The sequence below is a fragment of the Bombina bombina genome, chromosome 6 (assembly GCF_027579735.1).
Source record: "Bombina bombina isolate aBomBom1 chromosome 6, aBomBom1.pri, whole genome shotgun sequence".
Classification (NCBI taxonomy): Eukaryota; Metazoa; Chordata; class Amphibia; order Anura; family Bombinatoridae; genus Bombina; species Bombina bombina.
The window spans coordinates 127381297-127406527 of NC_069504.1; the positions used below are offsets into that span (position 1 = coordinate 127381297).

At 40.7% G+C, this 25231-nt stretch overlaps 1 protein-coding gene across 5 annotated transcripts in view; it reads left to right on the forward strand.

Annotated features, from left to right (window-relative positions):
• TRMU (tRNA mitochondrial 2-thiouridylase) overlaps positions 1-25026 on the forward strand; it is a 125256-nt gene extending 100230 nt beyond the window's left edge. For all 5 annotated transcript variants that reach the window (XM_053716610.1, XM_053716606.1, XM_053716608.1 and 2 more), the window contains exons 10-11: positions 11816-11898; positions 24578-25026. In XM_053716610.1, coding sequence (XP_053572585.1) covers positions 11816-11898; positions 24578-24733 — 239 coding nt within the window. In that variant the 3' untranslated portion in view covers positions 24734-25026. The remainder of the gene's footprint in view (positions 1-11815; positions 11899-24577) is intronic.
• Positions 25027-25231: the final 205 nt, after the last annotated feature.

Sequence of the window (25231 nt, forward strand, 5' to 3'; positions counted from 1 at the left end):
AGTGGCTATGTGCATGAAAGTTTTAGGTCTCATGACTGCAGCATCAGACGCGATTCCCTTTGCTCGTTTTCACATGCGACCTCTCCAGCTTTGTATGCTGAATCAATGGTGCCGGGATTATACAAAGATATCACAATTAATATCCTTAAATCCCAATGTTCGACACTCTCTGACGTGGTGGTTAAATCACCAGCGTTTAGTTCAAGGGGCCTCTTTTGTTTGGCCAACCTGGACTGTAATCACAACAGATGCAAGTCTTTCAGGTTGGGGAGCTGTCTGGGTATCTCTGACAGCACAAGGGGTTTGGAAATCTCAAGAGGCGAGATTACCAATCAATATTTTAGAACTCTGTGCAATTCTCAGAGCTCCACAGTTTTGGCCTCTGTTGAAGAGAGAACCATTCATCTGTTTTCAGACAGACAATATCACAACAAGGGCATATGTCAATCATCAGGGCGGGATTCGCACTCCCCAAGCTATGAAAGAAGTATCTTGGATACTTGCATGGGCGGAATCTAGCTCCTGTCTAATTTCTGCGGTTCATATCCCAGGTGTAGACAATTGGGAGGCGGATTATCTCAGCCGTCAGACTTTACATCCGGGGGAGTAATCCCTCCATCCAGATGTGTTTTCTCAGATTGTTCAGATGTGGGGTCTTACAGAGATAGATCTGATGGCCTCTCATCTAAACAAGAAACTTCCCAGATACCTGTCCAGGTCTAGGGATTTTCAGGCAGAAGCAGTGGATGCGATGACACTTCCTTGGTGTTATCAACCTGCTTATATTTTCCCGCCTCTAGTTCTTCTTCCAAGAGTGATCTCCAAAATCATCATGGAACAATCGTTTGTGTTGCTGGTGGCTCCAGCATGGCCCCACAGGTTTTGGTATGCGGATCTTGTTCGGATGTCCAGTTGCCAACCTTGGCCACTTCTGTTAAGGCCAGACCTACTGTCTCAAGGTCCGTTTTTCCATCAGGATCTCAAATCATTAAATTTGAAGGTATGGAAATTGAACGCTTAGTGCTAAGTCATAGAGGTTTCTCTGAGTGATTAATACTATGTTACAAGCTCGTAAATCTGTTTCTAGAAAGATTTATTATCGAGTTTGGAAGGCTTACATTTCATAGTGTTCTTCTCATAAATTCTCTTGACATTCTTTTAGAATTCCTAGAATTTTACAGTTTCTTCAGGATGGTTTGGATAGGGGTTTGTCTGCAAGTTCCTTGAAGGGACAAATCTCTGCTCTTTCTGTTTTATTTCACAGAAAGATTGCTAATCTTCCTGATATTTACTGTTTTGTTCAGGCTTTAGTTCGTATTAAGCCTGTCATTAAATCAATTTCTCCTCCTTGGAGTCTTAATTTGGTTTTGAAGGCGTTACAGGCTCCTCCATTTGAGCCTATGCACTCTTTGGACATTAAACTACTTTCTTGGAAAGTGTTGTTCCTTTTATCCATCTCTTCTGCTAGAAGAGTTTCTGAGCTATCTGCTCTTTCTTGTGAATCTACTTTTCTGATTTTTCACCTTTTTACCTAAGGTTGTGAATTCTAACAACATTAGTAGAGAAATTGTTGTCCCTTCCTTGTGTCCTAATCCTAAAAATTCTTTGGAAAGATCTTTACATTCTTTGGATGTGGTGAGAGCTTTGAAATATTTTGTTAAAGCTACTAAAGATTTCAGGAAGACTTCTAGTCTATTTGTTATATTTTCTGGTCCTAGGAAAGGTCAGAAGGCCTCTGCTATTTCCTTTTTGGTTAAAGCTTTTGATTCTTCAAGCTTATTTGGAGTCGGGTCAGGCCCCGACTCAGAGAATTACAGCTCATTCTACTAGATCAGTCTCCACTGCGTGGGCTTTTAAGAATGAAGCTTCAGTTGATCAGATTTGCAATGCGGCAACTTGGTCCTCTTTGCATACATTTACTAAATTCTACCGTTTTGATGTATTTGCTTCTTCAGAAGCAGTTTTTGGTAGAAAAGTTCTTCAGGCAGCTGTTTCAGTTTGATTCTTCTGCTGATGTTTTAAGTTTTTCTTTTCATTATGAGAATAACTTATATTTTGGGTTGTGGATTATTTTTTCAGCGGAAATGGCTGTTGTTTATTTGTATCCCTCCCTCTCTAGTGACTCTTGAGTGGAGTTCCACATCTTGGGTATTGATATTCCATACGTCACTAGCTCATGGACTCTTGCCAATTACATGAAAGAAAACATAATTTATGTAAGAATTTACCTGATAAATTAATTTAATTCATATTGGCAAGAGTCCATGAGGCCCACCCTTTTTATGGTGGTTATGATTTTTGTATAAAGCACAATTATTTCTTTTTTGATGCTTTTTACTCCTTTCTTTATCACCCCACTACTTGGCTATTCGTTAAACTGAACTGTGGGTGTGGTGAGGGGTGTATTTATCGGCATTTTGAGGTTTGGGAAACTTTGCCCCTCCCGGTAGGATTGTATATCCCATACGTCACTAGCTCATGGACTCTTGCCAATATGAAAGAAATTAATTTATCAGGTAAATTCTTACATAAATTATGTTTTTAGCCAATCAGTGCTGACTCCTAGGTAACTTCACGTGCGTGAGCTTCAATGTATATGACACACATGAACCAACGCCCTCTCGTGGTGACAAACTGTCAAAATGCGTTCAGATTAGAGGCAGCCTTCAATGTCTAATAAATTAGCATATGAGCTTGCCTAGGGTTAGCTTTCAACTAAGAATTTCAAGAGAATTTCAAAAGTAAATTGGAAAGTTGTTTAAAATTACATACCCTATCTGAATCATAAAAGTTTATTTTGGACTTGACTGTCACTCTTTCAGTGCATGGTGAAGCATGGGTTAATAACACCATAATAATATATACGCACATACCTCCTGGCATTAGTTGTGAGTGCTGCTGTGCACAACAATCTACATTAGCTTTTCTTTGACTTTGATAAAAATGTATAATTTTAGTATTTACATTACCAAAGTCTTGCTTAGTGTATCCAAAAGGTTCTATCTGCAATTAGCTGTCTTTGGTAATGGTGTTTAGCTTTTGGCTGACACTTCTGTGTGATTATCGCAGCCCTTGTTAGTTCATGTATTATACTATTGGATTTGTGCCTTGATGTAACGCGCCCACAGTGTTCTGTAATCCCCAAGAAATGCATTGCCTGTCACGTCTTGTTGCTTAGCTCTGAAATCATGTCTGAGGCACTGCATTGTCAATGCTTACATTGTTCTTCACTAGAGGACAAGTTACTGTTGCCATTAGCTTGGTGAAGGATACAGACCATAAGAAACTCCTCATCTAATACAGATTTGCATGTTCTGTCAATTAAAAGTCATTTGATTTTCTTTGAATTGCCTATAATTTTGAACAAATGTTGGTATAGATTTTTTGGATGCATTATAGGAATTGTATATTTATGCTCAGCTGAAATAAAGGTACATATAGTAATAAAATAGACTTCAAATCAATAACCTACCCACTAGTCTTGTCAGTTGTCCTGGTATAAAGTTGTTTAGTGGTATGTGCACGTGGCTCGGCTGTCAGCATGTAATATATTGTGTCTGTGTGCAGAATTTCTGAATCATTGACAGAGCTAGCTGGTGACTGGGATAAGTAAAACTGGGCACTAATCACAGGCACTAATTGTTGTAGCAATTAGAAAATGTTTTAAATGTTTTATTTTTGCTTACAAAAATGCAACCTTACATTAATGCTTTGCTTCTAACCCTCCGGCCTCACTCAGTTTTTTTTCCCCATGGCTCTATGAAGCTAATTAGATGTGACATAGACCAGATACAGTTTTGTTATTTTGAGCTATTGAACTTAACCCCTTCCTGCCTTATTTGTCTACAAATAAGTAAAAACTTAAATCACGTGATCGTTCATGCGATCATGTGATTTTAATGATGGAATTGTATCAGGGGGCAAGCCTATGATGCTAGGCACCCCCTTCAGCCCGCGATCCCATTCAGAAAGCGCCTATGGCTTCAGTACGGTCAAGTGGCTAGGAGTTCCATGCCATCCTAACGGCGCTAATGGCGGGAATGGGTTAATGCATTAAAATGTGAAACTCGCCAGGGATTTTTTTTCAACGAGTTACCCACAAAAGTCATATGTTGCCTTTTTTCAGTCAACCAAGCACTTTTAGAAAATAACTTTAGTTTTCAGTAATTAGCCAATAACAGCAAGAAAAGTCATACATAATTCAAAAAAGTGTTTGTTTAATTCTCTATAGTGCACATGGTAAACAACAGCATGTGAGTAATTATTTCCTATATATTTTAATCAATTTATGATTCCATATTTTGTATCTGTTCTACTTCCCAAAACGCAAACAAATTACTCTACTGACAAATTACTCTATTAATTCTTAATGTCATTTCAATTTTTAGTTTAGTTTACTTTAAAATGTTTTGTACTTTATACATGCAATGAGAATGAACTACAAATACATTTTAAAACTTTGACATTCTGATTTCACAGAATGCTCATACACCAGTCCAAATTCACCTTGGGTAGTTAAAAAATAAATAACAAAAACATATATAAAGTTCTTGCACGAAAAATTCATCCCATATAAATTTTCACAAAATGTAATTTATTTTCTTTCTAATGACACGATGAGTCCATGGATCATCTAATTACTATTGGGAATATCACTCCTGCCCAGCAGGAGGCGACAAAGAGCACCACAGCAAAGCTGTTAAATATCACCTTCCCTCCCACCCCAGTCATTCTCTTTGCCTCTTAAATTGGCTAATTCTTTTATTACTGATGCTTCCCTTCAGGTTATCAAACTGGGAGCAAAGATTTCAGGTTTCTCTGTTCTAGCCCGCAGAGCCTTATGGTTAAAGCCTTGGTCTGCGGATGTATCATCTAAGTCTAAACTTTTAGCGATTCCTTACAAAGGAAAGACCTTGTTTGGACCGTGCCTGACGGAAATAATCTCTGATATTACGGGAAGTAAGGGTCATCGTCTCCCTCAGGATAAGAGAAATAAGCAAAAGGGACGTCGGAGTAATTTTCGTTTCTTTCAAAACTTCAAGGGAAATTCTTCCGCTTCCAAGCAAGAACAGTCTAAGTCTTTAATGGAGACCGAATCAGTCTTGGAACAAGGGAAAACAATCCAAGAAGCCTGCTATTGAATCAAAGTCTGCATGACGGGCCTGCCCCTAATCCGGGACCGGAGCTTGTAGGTGACAGGCTTTCCTTCTTCACTCAGGCTTGGGTTTGAGATGTTCAGGATCCCTGGGCAGTGGACATAGTGTCCCAGGGATACAAACTAGAGTTCATAAGTTTTCCTCCCAGAGGCAGGTTTCTGCTTTCAAGATCATCTGTAAACCAGACAAAAAGAGAGGCGTTCTTACACTGTGTACGGGACCTCTCCGATCTGGGAGTGATAGTTCCTGTTCCGATACAGGAACGGGGTCTGGGGTTTTATTCCAATCTGTTCGTGGTTCCCAAAAAGGAGGGAACCTTCAGTCCAATTTTAGATCTCAAAAGTCTAAACAAATTCCTCAGAGTACTGTTCTTCAAGATGGAAACTATTCGTTCCATTCTTTCTTTGGTTCAAAAGGGTCAATTTATGACAACGGTGGATTTAAAGGACGCGTTCCTGCATGTTCCTATTCACAGGGATCATCACAAATTTCTAAGGTTGCTTTTCTAGACAAACACTCCCAATTTGTGGCTCCTCCTTTTGGCCTTGCCAAAGCCCCCAGAATTTTCTCAAAGGTTCTGGGATCTCTGTTGGCGGTGCTCCGATTACGGGGCATGCAGTGGCGCCCTATCTGGACGACATCCTTGTCCAGGCGCCATCCTTTCAACAAGCAGGGTCCCACATGGAAATGTTGTTATCCTTCCTGCGATCTCACGGATGGAAGGTAAATTTGGAAAAGAGCTCCTTAATTCCAAATACAAGGGTAACTTTTTTGGGAACCATAATAGATTCCCTATTAATGAAGATTTTTCTGACAGAAGTCAGGAAATCGAAAATTTTCAATTCTTGTCTAGCGCTTCAGTCCACTCCTCGGCCATCAGTAGCTCAGTGTATGGAGGTAATCAGGCTGATGGTGGCGGCAATGGACATCATCCCATTCGCCCGCTTCCATATCAGATCTCTGCAGTTAAACATGCTCAGTCAATAGAACAGAGATTATGCGGATTTGTCTCCACAGATACTACTAGAGCAGGAAACAAGGGATTCTCTTCATTGGTGGTTGTCTCAGGATCATCTCTCCCAGGGAACCTGCTTTCGCAGACCCTCCTGGTGGCTTGTGACAACAGACGCCAGTTTTCTAGGATGGGGAGCAGTCTGGGGCTCTCTGAAGGCTCAGGGATTGTGGACTCAGGCAGAGTCTGTTCTACCTATAAACATTCTGGAGCTGAGAGCAATCTTCAATGCTCTTCTGGCCTGGCCCCAGTTAGCCTCGGCCCAGTTTATCAGGTTCCAGTCGGACAACATAACTTCAGTGGCTTACATCAGTCATCAGGGGGGAACGTGGAGTTCCTTGGCCATGACAGAGGTAGCCAAGATAATTTGGTGGGTGGAGACCCACAATTGCTGTCTGTCGGCAATCCACACCCCAGGGGTGGACAACTGAGCAGACAGACCTTTCACCCGGGGGAGTGGGAACTCCATCCGGATGTGTTTTCCAGCCTGATTCTCAAATGGGGTCAGCCGGAATTGGATCTCATGGCATCTCGGCAGAATGCCAAGCTTCCAAGGTATGGATCGAGGTCAAGGAAACCTCAGGCGGTATTGATAGACGCCCTGGCGGTACCTTGGAATTTCAGTCTTACATACCTATTTCCTCCGTTTGCTCTTCTTCCTCGGGTCATTGCTTGAATCAGGCAGGAGAGGGCGGGCGTCGGTGATCCTCATTGCACCGGCCTGGCCTCGCAGGATTTGGTATGCAGACCTGGTGGAAATGTCATCTCTTCCACCTTGAAGACTTCCGTTGAGGAAGGACATTCTACTTCAAGGGCCCTTCCTTCATCCAAATCTAGTTTCTCTGAAGCTGACTTCGTGGAGATTGAACGCTTAATTTTAGTCAAGCGGGGATTTTCAGATTCGGTCATTGAGACCATGATTCAGGCTCGTAAACCTGTGACTAGAAAGATTTACCATAAGATATGGCGTAAATATCTATATTGGTGTGAATCCAAGGGCTACTCTTGGAGCAGAGTTAGGATTCCTAGGATTCTGTCATTTCTCCAAGAAGGTTTGGAGAAAGGATTATCGGCTAGTTCCCTAAAGGGTCAAATATCTGCCTTGTCTATTTTGTTACATAAACGTCTGGCAGACGTCCCAGATGTGCAATCTTTTTGTCAGGCCTTAGTCAGGATCAGGCCTGTGTTCAAACCAATCCTTGGAGTCTTAATTTAGTTCTTAAGGTTCTTCAAGGGGCTCCGTTTGAGTCCATGCATTCCTTAGATAATAAGTTGTTATCTTGGAAAGTTTTGTTTCTCGTGGCTATTTCTGCTGCTCGTAGAGTGTCAGAGCTCTTGGCATTAGAATATGAGTCACCTTACCTTATTTTTCATTCGGATAAGGTAGTTTTTTACGCACTAACTTGGGTTTTCTTCCTAAAGTAGTTTCTGTCTGGAACATTAATCAGGAGATTGTTGTTCCCTCATTGTGTCCTAATCCTTCTTCTCAGAAGGAACGGCTTCTGCACAGTTTAGACGTGGTTCATGCTCTAAAATTTTACTTACAGACAACTAAAGATTTTCGTCAGTCTTCTGCTTTGTTTGTAGTTTTCTCAGGAAAATGTAAGGGACAGAAAGCTACGGCTACTTCCCTTTCTTTTTGGCTGAAGAGTATCATACGTTTTGCCTATGAGGACAGCAACCTCCAGAGAGAGTTACAGCTCATTTCACGAGGGCTGTTTCTTCCTCATAGGCATTCAAAAATGAAGCTTCTGTGGAACAGATTTGCAAGGCTACAACTTGGTCCTCTCTTCACACTTTTTCAAAGTTCTACAAATTTGACACTTTTGCCTCGGCTGAGGCCGCTTTTGGGAGAAGGTTCTTCAAGCAGTGGTGCCTTCCGTTTAGGGTCCCTGTCTTGTCCCTCCCTTATAATCTGTGTACTCTAGCTTGGGTATTGATTCCCAATAGTAATTAGATGATCCGTGGACTCATCGTGTCATTAGAAAGAAAAGAAAATTTATGCTTACCTGATAAATTTATTTATTTTTTGACACGATGAGTCCACGGCTCGTTGTTGGTTTGTTATAAACTTCAGACAACTCTGCACCTTGTTGCTTCCTTTCTATCCTTTTTCTTCGGTCGAATGACTGGAGTGGGAGGGAAGGGAGGTGATATTTAACAGCTTTGCTGTGGTGCTCTTTGCTGCCTCCTGCTGGGCAGGAGTGATAGTCCCAATAGTAATTAGATGATCCGTGGACTCATTGTGTCAAGAAAGAAATACATTTATCAGGTAAGCATAAATTTTCTTTTTATACTCACCAGGTACATTTGCATGCCTGTACATTTTGTTTGCATAAAGAAACAAGGCTCTGTAAGCCTTGACATCAACAATAAAACAAAATGAGGCTTGCATTGTTACCAGTTGATCATTATTAAATCATAAACATAAAAACAAAGATTTTGACGGCAAATAAGAACCATAGGCTCATCTAGTCTGCCCATATTTCCTATAAAGTGTAAGCTTAAAGGGACAGTCTACTCTATTATTATTATTATTATTATTATTATTCTTTATTTATAAAGCGCCGACAGATTCCACAGCGCTGCCCATGGGTACAAGGATAACAGTACAGTGGAGAAACAATACGATAAGACACCAAATTTTACAGACAAATACAGGGGGAGGGCCCTATTCCCGTGGGAACTTACAATCTAGACGGGTAGGAGGATTGGAAACAGGAGGTGGAGACTGCAGAGGTGAGAATGATATTAGTGAGGAGATAGAGGGCAACTGTTAGTTAAGTGAAGTTAGTTTGTTGATAAGTTGGGTGATAAGCTTCCCTGAACAGAAAGGTCTTTAGGGAACGTTTAAAGGAGGAGAGCTTAGGGGCAAGTCTGACATCTCGAGGAAGTGCGTTCCAGAGGGTTGGTGCCACACGAGAGAAGTCCTGTAGTCTAGAATGAGAGGAGGTGATGGTAGAGGACGCAAGAAGCAGGTCGGTGTTGGATCTTAGGGGACGGGCAGGAGTATATTTGTTGATGAGTGAGGACAGGTAGGGTGGGGCAGCATTGGTGAGGGCTTTGTAGGTCAGGGTGAGAATTTTGAATTTAACTCTGTTGTGAATGGGGAGCCAGTGAAGGGACTCACAGAGAGGTGCAGCAGAAACAGAGCGTCGAGAGAGGTGGATTAGCCTTGCAGATGCATTTAGGATGGATTGGAGGGGAGAGAGGCGGGAGAGAGGGAGGCCAGTTAGTAAGTTGTTACAGTAGTCAAGTTGGGAAATTACCAGGGAGTGGATGAGCTGTTTGGTAGTTTCAGCACTCAGAATCGGACGAATTTTGGAGATATTGCGTAGGTGGTTGCGGCAGGATGAAGAGAGCAGTTGGATGTGGGGAATGAAGGACAGATTTGAGTCAAGCGTGACTCAGAGGCAGCGGACTTGGGGTGATGGGGAGATAGTGGTGCCACCAACAGTGATAGAAAAATTAGAGACTGGAGTGGAGCTAGAGGAGGGAATTAGAAGTAGTTCGGTCTTGGACATATTTATTTTTAGGTGGTGAGAGGCCATCCAGGAGGAAATGCCAGATAAGCAGTCACTGATGTGAGAGTTGACAGGAGAGAGTGCAGAGGTAGAAAGGTAGATCTGGGTATCATCAGCATAGAGGATATAGCTGAATCCATAGCTGTTGATAAGTTTACCCAGTGAAGAAGTGTAAATAGAGAAGAGTAGAGGACCCAGGACAGAGCCTTGAGGTACTCCAACAGATAGGGGCAATAGAGAGGAGGAGTCACCAGCAAAAGAGACGGAGAAGGATCTGTTAGAGAGATAAGAGTGAATCCAGGAGAGGGCAGTGTCACAGAGACCAAGATAACTGAGAGACCATAGAAGAAGGGGATGGTCAACAGTGTCAAAGGCAGCAGATAGGTCAAGTAAGATGAGTATAGAGTAGTAGCCTTTGTTTTTAGCAGAAAGGTGATCATAAGTAACCTTGGTGAGGGCAATCTCAGTTGAGTGTTGGGGACGGAAGCCAGATTGCAGGGGGTCGAGCAATGAGTTGGAGGACAGGAAGTGGGTTAGGCGATTGAAAACTAGTTTTTCAAGGAGTTTTGAAGCTAGTGGGAGCAGTGATATGGGGCGGTAGTTTTCATGGGAGTTAGGGTCGAGGGAGGGTTTTTTGAGCATGGGGGTGACCTTCGCATGTTTGAAGGAGGCAGGGAATGAGCCGGTAGAAAGGGATAGGTTAAATATGTGAGTAAGAGCCGGAGTGAGGGTGGTAGACAGAGGAGGAATTAGATGTGAAGGAATAGGGTCAAGTGGGCAGGTAGTGAGGTGTGAGGAAGACAAAAGGGAAGCCACTTCACTCTCAGTGGTTGGGAGGAGGGTGCAGAGAGTGGCAGAGGGGGTGACTGGGAGCGGAGTTGGGAGATTGCAGGTTTGTGTTGGGATGTTTCCTCGGATTGCAAGTGTTTTATTGAGAAAATAGTCAGCAAGGTCTTGAGCACTGAATGCAGATGAGGGGGGTGGTGCAGGTGGGTGGAGGAGAGAGTTGAAAATTCAGAAGAGTCTTTTAGGGTTGGAGGAGTGAGTGGATATAAGAGAAGAGAAGTAGGTTTGCTTAGCTAAGCGAAGGGCAGAGGTGTAAGAGTAGAGAATGAACTTTTAGTGCATGAAATCAGGTTCAGAGCAAGACTTCCTCCCGACACGTTCAGCAGTGTGGGAGCATTTTTGTAGGTGACGCGTTTGTTGGGAGTGCCAGGGTTGGAGCTGACGACGTGGGGCTTTGTGAGGTTGGGGTGGAGCGAGAGTGTCAATTGCAGCGGAGAGAGTATTGTTATAGTGGGTTATAGCAAGGTCAGGGCAGGATATCGTGGAAGTGTGGGGGAAGTGTAGTTGAATAAGATACTCTAGAATGTTTAATGTTTAGAAAGATAGAAAATCCCTTTATTACCCATTCCCCAGTTTTTCAAAACCAACACGGTTTTTACCTCTGTGATTACCTTGTTTCTAAGCCTCTGAAGACTGCCCACTTATTCTAGTTTGGACAGATTTATATTTTAGCCAGTCAGTGCTGACTCATAAATAGCTCCATGGAGTGAGCACAATGTTATCTATATGACACACATGAACTAGCGCTGTTTAGCTGTAAAAAAACTGTCAAACTGCACTGAGATAAGAGGTGGCTTTCAAGGGCTTAGAAATTAGCTTATGAACCTGCCTAGGTTTAGCTTTCATCAAAGAATACCAAGAGAACAAAGCAAATTTGATGATAGAAGAAAATGGGAAAGTTGTTTAAAATGACATTCCCTATCTGAAGCATGAAAGTTTAATTTGGACTAGTCCCTTCAATTAGTTAAAAGGACAGCCTTATGCGTAGCCCATGCATTCTTGAAAGTTAGTCTTTACCACTGTTAACAGACGTTTATTCCATGAAAACAATAATTACATCACAGCTTTATGGACATAAAGATCCTTTTTTGAATATTAGAACCCTCATCTTTCATTATATATTTAAATGTGTAGGAGGATGCAAAGGACATCCTTTTCTTTTTGCTAGTAGTCTTATCATTTGTAAGGTAGGCATGTTTTAATAATTTTGTTAAAAACATGCCGGGCTTTCAGTTTTATTGTGACCGAGATTTTTATTCATCTTTCTTTTATTCTAGTGCCATGTGTGCTGACTCTGAACCAAGATGGAACCGTATGGGCTACGTTAGTGCAGCCAATCAGGGCTCTAACCCCCGGGCAGGTCAGTACTGTAGATTTAGTTTCATATTGTTGAACACCTACTTTATAAGACCATACAAAGTAAGTGAACAGAAGAAAAATCTAAATTATATCAATATAAAATACAGCTACACATACTGACTCTCAACCAAACACACTGAGAAGGAAAGGGTTCCACAGTTATCTGCAATCACTCATAGACACATAGATAACCCAGAAGTGGGCAGCATTCTTACACTGGGTTGAGTACACATGGTCCAAACTCACAGCTCTGGGTGCTCACCAGTGATAACAGACTTCTGTGTTAGACAGTGAACTCCACACAACTTTGGGATCAAAGCCCAATAGGAGATATCAAACACAACTTGCACATCACTTGGATGCACACCACTAGGCTTCTTACCCGGGTAACCTAAGTGACTGAGTGCATAGATTATTTATAAAATAAAATCATTATTCTCTTCTCCCACAAAAATATTTTTTTTATCGGTCTGAAATATTTTGGATGGCTCATAGAATTTCATCTTCAGAAATATGCAAATAGACAAATAAAATGTTCTATGTTGTCATGTCAAGCAGAGGAATTAAACACATAGCTAAAGTTCCACTTTGGAGCTGTAACACATTGCAGAACACAGCCAGTGGGCAGCAGCATATGCACATATCTACCAATCACAGGCCGTGGCCTGCACAAGGATTACTGTATTGAGTCTACTGAGCAGGTGTTTAGCTATGTGTTTAACCTTTTTGCAAAAGGTTGATCACAATCTATTGTTTGACAACATATTAGCACTTTTCTCTTAGCTAATTCCACAACAGGAAGGTCTTGATAAACTCCACAACAACACCTTCCCATTTATTATCGAGTATCCCAGAAAGTTTTGTAATGTAACATTAATTCTTTGAATACACAAAATACACTGACATTATCCCAGCATATTGAATGACAGTTACAAACTCTATCTGCTCAATCAACTAAAGTTTAAAAAGTAATTCCAAATTTAGCACTTTTAGCAAATCCATACCATAACCCAAAAAACCTTATGACCTCTATACCTGTATTTCCATCTCTGTGGTTTTGGAACACAACAGGTTAATTGCAGCATCACTACACACTATTATAAGTAATGAATCAACATAACGGCCCTTCAACCTGTGACCTAATGGCTAAACTCACAAAATTGCCATCTTGCTTGTCATTAAGCATGCAGATTTGATTTTTGGATTAAAATATTGAGAGATTAAAAATACAGATAAGGATTTGATGTCGTTTCGGGCAGGGTGGATTTGATTTAAATCCCAATTTAAAGTCAGTAAGACCATTTTAAATCAGTTTAAATCGTGGTTTTCATTTTTAGAATAATAACTTTTCAGATTATTTGTCTGGTTATCAGACCATTACTGATTTGGTTATTTATATTTAGATATGCACAGATAGATCTTTGAAATGAATGAAAGTATTGAGAGGTGAACTATTTCCAGTTTAATAGGATAATCATTCATATTCGATCAACTTTTCAGCTGTTCTTTGTTGAAAGGAGAAAAATAATGATTACCTTAAAAAAAAAAAAAAAAAAATGTTTTATTTATCTAAAAACAATAACCCTCCCTCCTCACACTTAGGTCCTTGTGCAGATCTATTCCACTCCAAAAAAATCTTCTATTCAGTGAGCTTCTTGAAACTTAGTATGGGTTGATTCTGTGTACATAGATTTGCAAATGTGCAATGGAATTAAAGGGACAGTAAAATAAAAATTAATCTTTCATGGTTCTGAAAGAACATGCAATTTTTAAAAAAATTTCAATCTACTTCTCTTATATAATTTGCTTAATTATCTTGGTATCCATTGTTGAAAAGCATACATAGGCAGGCTGCTTGTCACTGCCTCGCCCCAGGTGAATATTGCTCTCCTTTAACAAACGATAACAAGAGACCCAAGAGAATGAAGGAAATTTGATAAAAGAAGTAAATCTGAAAAGTGTATGCTCTATCTGAAACCCAAAAGTTTTCCTTTAAGGCTTATTTCTCAACACTCTCTATGTTTATTTTATAAAAATTTTGCTGTGAAGAAGGGGAATGTTATTTTTTTCAGACACAAATTCACGTTTTTGAGAACTACAAAACCAATAATATGTGATAATATCTTCAAGATAGAAAAATTGGCCAAAATAATCTGATAGAAACCTCTGGGAGAGTAAGACATTGTGAATGATTAATGGAATTAATTTAGATAGATTTTTTCCCCCAAAAGCATTTTATTTAAAAAAAAAAATCATATTTAAATAAAAAAAATCTGATTTTTTATTTATTTCTTAAGAAAAATTCCGTAATTGATTTTTTTTCCACCCTGGTTTTGGGAGGTAACAATTCCTAGCTTGCACATGGTATTAATAACTGAATAATTTTGTAATTGTGATCTCCGAAAAACACACTGACAATACCAACATTGAGAAATGGTTATCTGCCGAAAACAGGTGCAAGATTGTGATAACCTTATAGCTAGTAAAGGGAATTAGTCCAAAATAAAATGCGCCTCTGACTAAAGCATTGGAAGTGATGTTTAAATGTAAAGAATTTTAAACACTTAAATGGTTTCAGCCCATGGATAAAAAGTAATTAGCAGACAAGGGGTGAATCTGTGGTTTCTTCAGGTAATTAAGCTACATACCAGGCCTATGATTAAATATTGCCACAGCATGAAACACATAAAATGGCTGTTTTGATTATAGAGAATTAGTGTATTATATTGTAATGCTCTGTCTAAAAGTATAATAAATGTCATATAAATGTTTACATAACAGGATGCTCAGACTCTGAACACTAATAGATAATAAAGGATGATTTGTAAGATTACTTAGTATGTCCTTAATCATTCCCATCAGTAGAACATCTTAATCCCAATGGTTTATGAAACATGACATCCTACTTTAATTTATAATAGTTATACAGATCAGCCACCCTCTCTTTGCATAACCACAGCTCATGCTGCTCAGAACAATTGAAAAAAATCAAAGTGGGCTTTTGTTTAGCTTAATGGGTCACTTCTTCATTTGGGCTTATTTAGTGAATGTAGCATTGTGTTGCATGGGGTGCCCCAATGCTGAAACCTAGGTTTCCCCTTATCTATCTCTTGAGGATAGGGACAGATATAAAACAGACAATAAAGTGTGCAAGCAGTGACTGAGTTTAAGAAAGTATCAATCTAGCAGGGTTTACCTTCAGCATTGGGTTTGGACACTGTTTTCAGAGTTAAAGGGTCAGTATACACCAATTTTCATATAACTGCATGTAATAGAAACTACTATAAAGAATATCCACTGATACTGATCTAAAAAGTATCCAGTATAAAACCTTTTAGAAACTTACTTAGAAGCTCCCAGTTTAGCAGACACTCCCCCCTCCCCTGCATATGAAAAGACCCATTAGATAAACAGGAGTCTGTAAACATCAGTATACATCTAAAACTTTGGGGCTTGGTTAGAAGTCTTAAAATCAGCACAATTTTATTTAAAAATAAGTAAAACTATACATTTTTACAAAAACACTCCTAGAACGGGCAATCGTTGGGTTTACTCTGGGATAAGGAGGAGGGAGAATTGCCGGCAGATGAGCTATATTAACCCCTTAACGACCGAGGACGTGCAGGGTACGTCCTCAAAAAAAAGGCAGTTAACGCCTGAGGACGTACCCTGCACGTCCTCGGTGTGGAAAGCAGCTGGAAGCGATCCTGCTCGCTTCCAGCTGCTTTCCAGTTATTGCAGTGATGCCTTGATATGGAGGCATCCTGCAATAACCTTTTTAAGCCATCCGGTGCAGAGAGAGCCACTCTGTGGCCCTCTCTGCACCGGAGATCGGTGGCTTACTGCGTTGGTGGGTGGGAGCCGGACCGGGAGGCGGCCGGCGGCCATCGATGGCCCTCGTGATGTGGAGGGGGCGGGATTCGTAGGCGGGGATGCCAGGGGGCGCGCACTGACGTGCGCACGTGCACGGGAGGGTGGGCGCGTGCACGGGGAGGGAGCGGGTGGGAACTGCTACACTACAGAAAAAAAAAGTGTAGGAAAATGAAAAAAAAATTCTAAAAAAATAAACAAATCAGATAAAAAACACATCAGTTAGGTGGTGGGGGTTGGTCTGTGGGGAGGGGAAAGCTACACTACAGAAAAACTGGGCAAAAAATAAAAAAAAAACATATTTTTTTGCAAACTGGGTACTGGCTGCCAGTACCCAAGATGGCCTCCAATAAGGCAGAGGGGAGGGTTAGAGAGCGGTTTTGGGGGGATCAGGGAGGTTGGGGGCTAAGGGGGTGATCCTACACAGTAGCATATGTAAATATGCTTAAAAAAATTATTTTAGTACTTGCAGACTTTCTGCCAGTACTTAAGATTGCGGGGACAATTGTGGGGTGGGGGAGGGAAGGGAGCTGTTTGGGAGGGATCAGGGGGTGGGATGTGTCAGGTGGGAGGCTGATCTCTACACTAAAGCTAAAATTAACCCTGCAAGCTCCCTACAAACTCCCTAATTAACCCTTTCACAGCTAGCCATAATACACGTGTGAGGCGCAGCAGCATTTAGCGGCCTTCTAATTACCAGAAAGCAACCCAAAAGTCATATATGTCTGCTATTTCTGAACAAAGGGGATCCCAGAGAAGCATTTACAACCATTTGTGCCATAATTGCACAAGCTGTTTGTAAATGATTTCAGTGAGAAACCTAAAATTGTGAAAAATTTAACTTTTTTTTTTAATTTGATCGCATTTGGCGGTAAAATGGTGGCATGAAATATACCAAAATGGGCCTAGATCAATACTTTGGGTTGTCTACTACACTAAAGCTAAAATTAACCATACAAGCTCCCTACAAGCTCCCTAATTAACCCCTGCACTGCTGGGCATAATACACGTGTGGTGCGCAGCGGCATTTAGCGGCCTTCTAATTACCAAAAAGCAATGCCAAAGCCATATATGGCTGCTATTTCTGAACAAAGGGGATCCCAGAGAAGCATTTACAACCATTTGTGCCATAATTGCACAAGCTGTTTGTAAATGATTTCAGTGAGAAACCTAAAATTGTGAAAAATATAAGTTTCTCCAACATTGGTGTGTCCGGTCCACGGCGTCATCCTTACTTGTGGGATATTCTCTTCCCCAACAGGAAATGGCAAAGAGTCCCAGCAAAGCTGGTCACATGATCCCTCCTAGGCTCCGCCCACCCCAGTCATTCTCTTTGCCGTTGCACAGGCAACATCTCCATGGAGATGGTTAAGAGTTTTTTGGTGTTTAAATGTAGTTTTATTCTTCTATCAAGTGTTTGTTATTTTAAAATAGTGCTGGTATGTACTATTTACTCTGAAACAGAAAAGGATGAAGATTTCTGTTTGTAAGAGGAAGATGATTTTAGCAGACAGTAACTAAAATCGATTGCTGTTTCCACACAGGACTGTTGAGATGAAGTAACTTCAGTTGGGGGAAACAGTTAGCAGACTTTTCTGCTTAAGGTATGACTAGCCATATTTCTAACAAGACCATGTAATGCTGGAAGGCTGTCATTTCCCCTCATGGGGACCGGTAAGCCATTTTCTTAGTTAAACATAAAAGAATAAAGGGCTTCAAAAAGGGCTTAAAAACTGGTAGACATTTTTCTGGGCTAAAACGATTGCTTTACTAGGCATATTATGCAGATTCTAACTAATAATTGGTATTATAATCTTGGGGAACGTTTAGAAAAACGGCAGGCACTGTGTTGGACGCCTTTTTCAGATGGGGGCCTTTCTAGTTATAGACAGAGCCTCATTTTCGCGCCATTAATGCACAGTTGTTTTTGGAGAGCAAGGCATGCAGATGCATGTGTCAGGAGCTAAGAATCACTGAAAAAGCTTATAGAAGGCGTCATTTGGTATCGTATTCCCCTCTGGGCTTGGTTGGGTCTCAGCAAAGCATATAGCTGGGACTGTATAGGGGTTAAATGTAAAAACGGCTCCGGTTCCGTTAATTTAAGGGTTAAAGCTCTGAAATTTGGTGTGCAATACTTTTAATGCTTTAAGACACTGTGGTGAAATTTTGGTGAACAATTCCTTCATACTTTTTCACATATTCAGTAATAAAGTGTTTTCAGTTTGAAATTTAAAGTGACAGTAACGGTTTTATTTTAAAACGTTTTTTGTGCTTTGTTGACAAGTTTAAGCCTGTTTAACATGTCTGTACCATCAGATAAGCTATGTTCTATATGTATGAAAGCCAATGTGTCTCCCCATTTAAATTTATGTGATAATTGTGCCATAGTGTCCAAACAAAGTAAGGACAGTAATGCCACAGATAATGATATTGCCCAAGATGATTCCTCAAATGAGGGGAGTAAACATGATACTACATCATCCCCTACTGTGTCTACACCAGTTATGCCCACACAGGAGGCCCCTAGTACATCTAGTGCGCCAATACTTATTACCATGCAACAATTAACGGCTGTAATGGATAACTCCATAGCAAATCTTTTATCCAAAATGCCTACTTATCAGAGAAAGCGCGATTGCTCTGTTTTAAACACTGAAGAGCAAGAGGACGCTGATGATAACTGTTCTGACATACCCTCACACCAATCTCAAGGGGCCATGAGGGAGGTTTTGTCTGATGGAGAAATCTCAGATTCAGGAAAAATTTCTCATCAAGCTGAACCTGATGTTGTAACATTTAAATTTAAATTAGAACATCTCCGCGCACTGCTTAAGGAGGTGTTATCTACTCTGGATGATTGTGACAATTTGGTCATTCCAGAGAAATTATGTAAGATGGACAAGTTCCTAGAGGTTCCGGTGCCCCCCGACGCTTTTCCTATACCCAAGCGGGTGGCGGACATAGTAAATAACGAGTGGGAAAGGCCCGGCATACCTTTTGTTCCCCCCCCCCCCCTATATTTAAGAAATTATTTCCTATAGTCAACCCCAGAAAGGACTTATGGCAGACAGTCCCCAAGGTCGAGGGGGCGGTTTCTACTCTAAACAAACGCACTACTATTCCTATCGAAGATAGTTGTGCTTTCAAAGATCCTATGGATAAGAAATTAGAGGGTTTGCTTAAAAAGATTTTTGTACAGCAAGGTTACCTTCTACAACCAATTTCATGCATTGTTCCTGTCACTACGGCAGCGTGTTTCTGGTTCGAGGAACTAGAAAAATCGCTCAGTAAAGAATCTTCGTATGAGGAGGTTATGGACAGAGTTCAAGCACTTAAATTGGCTAACTCTTTTGTTTTAGATGCCGCTTTGCAATTAGCTAGATTAGCGGCGAAAAATTCAGGGTTTGCTATTGTGGCGCGCAGAGCGCTTTGGCTAAAGTCTTGGTCAGCGGATGTGTCTTCCAAGACAAAATTGCTTAACATTCCTTTCAAAGGTAAAACATTATTTGGACCTGATTTGAAAGAGATTATTTCAGACATCACTGGGGGAAAGGGCCACGCCCTCCCACAGGATAGGTCTTTTAAGGCTAATAATAAGCCTAATTTTCGTCCCTTTCGCAGAAACGGACCAGTCTCTAATTCTCTATCCTCTAAGCAAGAGGGTAATACTTCACAACCCAAACCAGCCTGGAAACCAATGCAAGGCTGGAACAAGTGTAAGCAGGCCAAGAAGCCTACCACTGCTACCAAAACAGCATGAAGGGATAGCCCCCGATCCGGGACCGGATCTAGTGGGGGGCAGACTTTCTCTCTTTGCTCAGGCTTGGGCAAGAGATGTTCAGGATCCTTGGGCGCTAGAAATAGTTTCTCAAGGTTATCTCCTGGAATTCAAGGAACTACCCCCAAGGGGAAGGTTCCACAGGTCTCAATTATCTTCAAACCAAATAAAGAGACAGGCATTCTTACATTGTGTAGAAGACCTGTTAAAGATGGGAGTGATACATCCAGTTCCAATAAGAGAACAAGGAATGGGATTTTATTCCAATCTGTTCATAGTTCCCAAAAAAGAGGGAACATTCAGACCAATTTTGGATCTAAAGATCCTAAACAAATTTCTCAGGGTGCCATCGTTCAAAATGGAAACTATTCGAACGATCCTACCTACTATCCAGGAAAATCAATTTATGACTACCGTGGATTTAAAGGATGCGTACCTACATATTCCTATCCACAAGGAACATCATCAGTTCCTAAGGTTCGCTTTTCTGGACAAGCATTACCAGTTTGTGGCACTTCCATTTGGATTAGCCACTGCTCCAAGGATTTTCACAAAGGTACTAGGGTCCCTTCTAGCGGTTCTAAGACCAAGGGGCATTGCAGTAGTACCTTACTTGGACGACATCCTGATTCAAGCGTCGTCCATGTCAAAAGCAAAGGCTCATACGGACATCGTCCTAGCCTTTCTCAGATCTCACGGATGGAAGGTGAACAAAGAAAAAAGTTCTCTGTCCCCGTCAACAAGAGTTCCCTTCTTGGGAACAATAATAGATTCCTTAGAAATGAGGACTTTTCTGACAGAGGTCAGAAAATCAAAACTTCTAAGCTCTTGTCAAGTACTTCACTCTGTTCCTCGTCCTTCCATAGCGCAGTGCATGGAAGTAATAGGATTGATGGTTGCAACAATGGACATAGTTCCTTTTGCACTAATTCATCTAAGACCATTACAACTGTGCATGCTCAGACAGTGGAATGGGGATTATACAGACTTGTCTCCGACGATTCAAGTAGATCAAAAGACCAGAGATTCACTCCGTTGGTGGCTGACCCTGGACAATCTGTCACAGGGAATGAGCTTCCGCAGACCAGAGTGGGTCATTGTCACGACCGACGCCAGCCTAGTGGGCTGGGGCGCGGTCTGGGAATCCCTGAAAGCTCAGGGTCTATGGTCTCGGGAAGAGTCTCTTCTCCCGATAAACATTCTGGAACTGAGAGCGATATTCAATGCTCTCAGAGCTTGGCCTCAACTAGCAAAGGCCAAATTCATAAGGTTTCAGTCAGACAACATGACGACCGTTGCATATATCAATCATCAGGGGGGAACAAGGAGTTCCCTGGCGATGAAAGAAGTGACCAAGATAATTCAATGGGCGGAGGATCACTCCTGCCACTTGTCTGCGATCCACATCCCAGGAGTGGAAAATTGGGAAGCGGATTTTCTGAGTCGTCAGACATTCCATCCGGGGGAGTGGGAACTCCATCCGGAAATCTTTGCCCAAATAACTCAATTATGGGGCATTCCAGACATGGATCTGATGGCGTCTCGTCAGAACTTCAAGGTTCCTTGCTACGGGTCCAGATCCAGGGATCCCAAGGCGACTCTAGTAGATGCACTAGTAGCACCTTGGACCTTCAACCTAGCTCATGTATTCCCACCGTTTCCTCTCATCCCCAGGCTGGTAGCGAGGATCAATCAGGAGAGGGCCTCGGTGATCTTGATAGCTCCTGCGTGGCCACGCAGGACTTGGTATGCAGACCTGGTGAATATGTCATCGGCTCCACCATGGAAGCTACCTTTGAGACAGGACCTTCTTGTTCAGGGTCCATTCGAACATCCAAATCTGGTTTCCCTCCAACTGACGGTTTGGAGATTGAACGCTTGATTTTATCAAAGCGTGGGTTTTCAGATTCTGTAATAGAAAAATTTACCATAAAATATGGAAAAAATATATCTGTTGGTGTGAATCTAAAGGATTCCCATGGAACAAGACAAAAATTCCTAAGATTCTATCCTTTCTACAAGAAGGTTTGGAGAAAGGATTATCTGCAAGTTCTCTGAAGGGACAGATCTCTGCTTCATCTGTTTTACTTCACAAAAGACTGGCAGCTGTGCCAGATGTTCAAGCATTTGTTCAGGCTCTGGTTAGGATCAAGCCTGTTTACAGACCTTTGACTCCTCCCTGGAGTCTAAATCTAGTTCTTTCAGTTCTTCAAGGGGTTCCGTTTGAACCCTTACATTCCGTAGATATTAAGTTATTATCTTGGAAAGTTTTGTTTTTGGTTGCAATTTCTTCTGCAAGAAGAGTTTCAGAGTTATCTGCTCTGCAGTGTTCTCCGCCCTATCTGGTGTTCCATGCAGATAAGGTGGTTTTGCGTACTAAGCCTGGTTTTCTTCCGAAAGTTGTTTCCAACAAAAATATTAACCAGGAGATAGTTGTACCTTCTTTGTGTCCGAATCCAGTTTCAAAGAAGGAACGTTTGTTACACAATTTGGACGTAGTCCGTGCTCTAAAATTCTATTTAGAGGCTACTAAGGATTTCAGACAAACATCTTCCTTGTTTGTTGTTTATTCTGGTAAAAGGAGAGGTCAAAAAGCGACTTCTACCTCTCTTTCCTTTTGGCTTAAAAGCATTATCCGATTGGCTTATGAGACTGCCGGACGGCAGCCTCCTGAAAGAATCACAGCTCACTCCACTAGGGCTGTGGCTTCCACATGGGCCTTCAAGAACGAGGCTTCTGTTGACCAGATATGTAAGGCAGCGACTTGGTCTTCACTGCACACTTTTGCCAAATTTTACAAATTTGATACTTTTGCTTCTTCGGAGGCTATTTTTGGGAGAAAGGTTTTGCAAGCCGTGGTGCCTTCCATTTAGGTGACCTGATTTGCTCCCTCCCTTCATCCGTGTCCTAAAGCTTTGGTATTGGTTCCCACAAGTAAGGATGACGCCGTGGACCGGACACACCAATGTTGGAGAAAACAGAATTTATGCTTACCTGATAAATTACTTTCTCCAACGGTGTGTCCGGTCCACGGCCCGCCCTGGTTTTTTAATCAGGTCTGATGAATTATTTTCTCTAACTACAGTCACCACGGTATCATATGGTTTCTCCTATATATATTTCCTCCTGAATGACTGGGGTGGGCGGAGCCTAGGAGGGATCATGTGACCAGCTTTGCTGGGACTCTTTGCCATTTCCTGTTGGGGAAGAGAATATCCCACAAGTAAGGATGACGCCGTGGACCGGACACACCGTTGGAGAAAGTAATTTATCAGGTAAGCATAAATTCTGTTTTTTTTTAATTTGATCGCATTTGGCGGTGAAATGGTGGCATGAAATATACCAAAATGGGCCTAGATCAATACTTGGGGTTGTCTACTACACTACACTAAAGCTAATATTAACCCTACAAGCTCCCTAAAAGCTCCCTAATTAACCCCTTAACTGCTGGGCATAATACACTTGTGGTGCGCAGTGGCATTTAGCGGCCTTCTAATTAACAAAAAGCAACGCCAAAGCCATATATGTCTGCTATTTCTGAACAAAGGGGATCCCAGAGAAGAATTTACAACCATTTATGCCATAATTGCACAAGTTGTTTGTAAATAATTTCAGTGAGAAACCGAAAGTTTGTGAAACAATTTGTGAAAAAGTGAACGATTTTTTGTATTTGATCGCATTTGGCGGTGAAATGGTGGTATGAAATATACCAAAATTGGCCTAGATCAATACTTTGGGATGTCTACTAAAAAAAATATATACATGTCAAGGGATATTCAGGGATTCCTGAAAGATATTAGTGTTATAATGTAACTAGAGCTAATTTTGAAAAAAAAAAATGGTTTGGAAATAGCAAAGTGCTACTTGTATTTATGGCCCTATAACTTGCAAAAAAAGCAAAGAACATGTAAACATTGGGTATTTCTAAACTCATGACAAAATTTAGAAACTATTTAGCATGGGTGTTTTTTGGTGGTTGTAGATATGTAACAGATTTTGGGGGTCAAAGTTAGAAAAAGTGTGTTTTTTTCCATTTTTCGTCATATTTTATAATTTGTTTTATAGTAAATTATAAGATATGATGAAAAGAATGGTATCTTTAGAAAGTCCATTTAATGGTGAGAAAAACGGTATATAATATGTGTGGGTACAGTAAATGAGTAAGAAGAAAATTACAGCTAAACATAAACACCGCAAAAATGTAAAAATAGCCTTGGTCCCAAACGGACAGAAAATGGAAAAGTGCTGTGGTCATTAAGGGTTTAATGGATCGTCTACAAAACATTGTCCCTTTAAATTACAAGAAAATGGGACAAAATAAATAATGAAAGTATACTGCAAACTTTTTTGCTACACACAAACATTTTATATTATAATCTCAAACAGTTAAATGCCTTTTTAAATCCTGCTTTAGTATAAAAATATAATATTCTGTGTAGCATCTTAGTGGTGACTTTTCAGGTCGATGTCAGCTCTCATAAAATACATTTATCACGGATTGCAATTCTTCTGTAACAGTTTCCCTTTGGATGGCTGAAATTGAGATAAATTCTAACAATTCTGTATGTAAAACATAATAGAATATAAAATCCTTCTGCCTTTATTGCCTTTAGGGGCATATGTGCATATGCTGCTCCTAACCACTGCACCCACGTACATGCAGAGAGTCGGTGCTGGTTTGTATGACACAAATTGAGTTATCACTGACGCATTACGCACCATTTTCTGAGTAACAGGTTGCTTAAAGCGCACTTACCCCTAAAACACTAATTAAAGCAGAACGCATTTATATTCTGAAATATATTTTACATTCCAAATTATTATAATTGTAATCAGCTGCAGAATTTACTATAAACATTTCTGCTAATACAAGTATATTGCTAAAATTATTGTATTTGAAATTGAAATGTACTCGTGCACATTAAAAATTTGACTCTTATGTCCCTTTAAAAACTTAATTGCCCTAAAGAACTGAGTTGTTTACAAGGTTTGCTATACTCTAACACTTCTCCTCACGCTGTTTGTGTGCTAGTTTGCAGTCTTCTACAAAGGTGAAGAATGCCTCGGAAGCGGGAAGATTATGAGATTGGGCCCATCTATATATACCTTGCAACAGGGCCAGAAGACGATGAAATCTGCAGCAAATGTGTCGACAGAGACTATTAAGGGGATAGATCCAGTAACTTGACTGCCTCAATTTTCCAGCTAATTGGGAGAATTCTGTGAAATCAGAGCCAAGAAATTATGGAGGAAGGAAAGCACACACTGTCTCTACCATAATTAACGGACAAGTTCTGACAGACTTTGACTGGCGAACTACCTCCTAGGCATCTTTATGAACAATGATTGATTGTATACAAGGGAAGATATGGGCAGGCATTAGAACAATGGAAACTGAGAGAGAATAGATTTCTATAGTAGATTAAATTACACTATTTTATTGCAAACAAAAAGAATTAAAGTATATACATTGGTATACTATCTGTAGTCTTTCATGTAATTTGTTTAATAATAATGGCTAAATCTGATACAATTAGCATTTTTAGAAACATATATAAATATATATCTCTCTGGAAAAAATTGGCTGCAAATTTACTTTATTGTCACTCAACTACTAAAAATGTTCCTGGTTAATTGCGATATTACATGAGAAATGTGCTTGTGCACTAAAGAAAGCTTGGAGTTT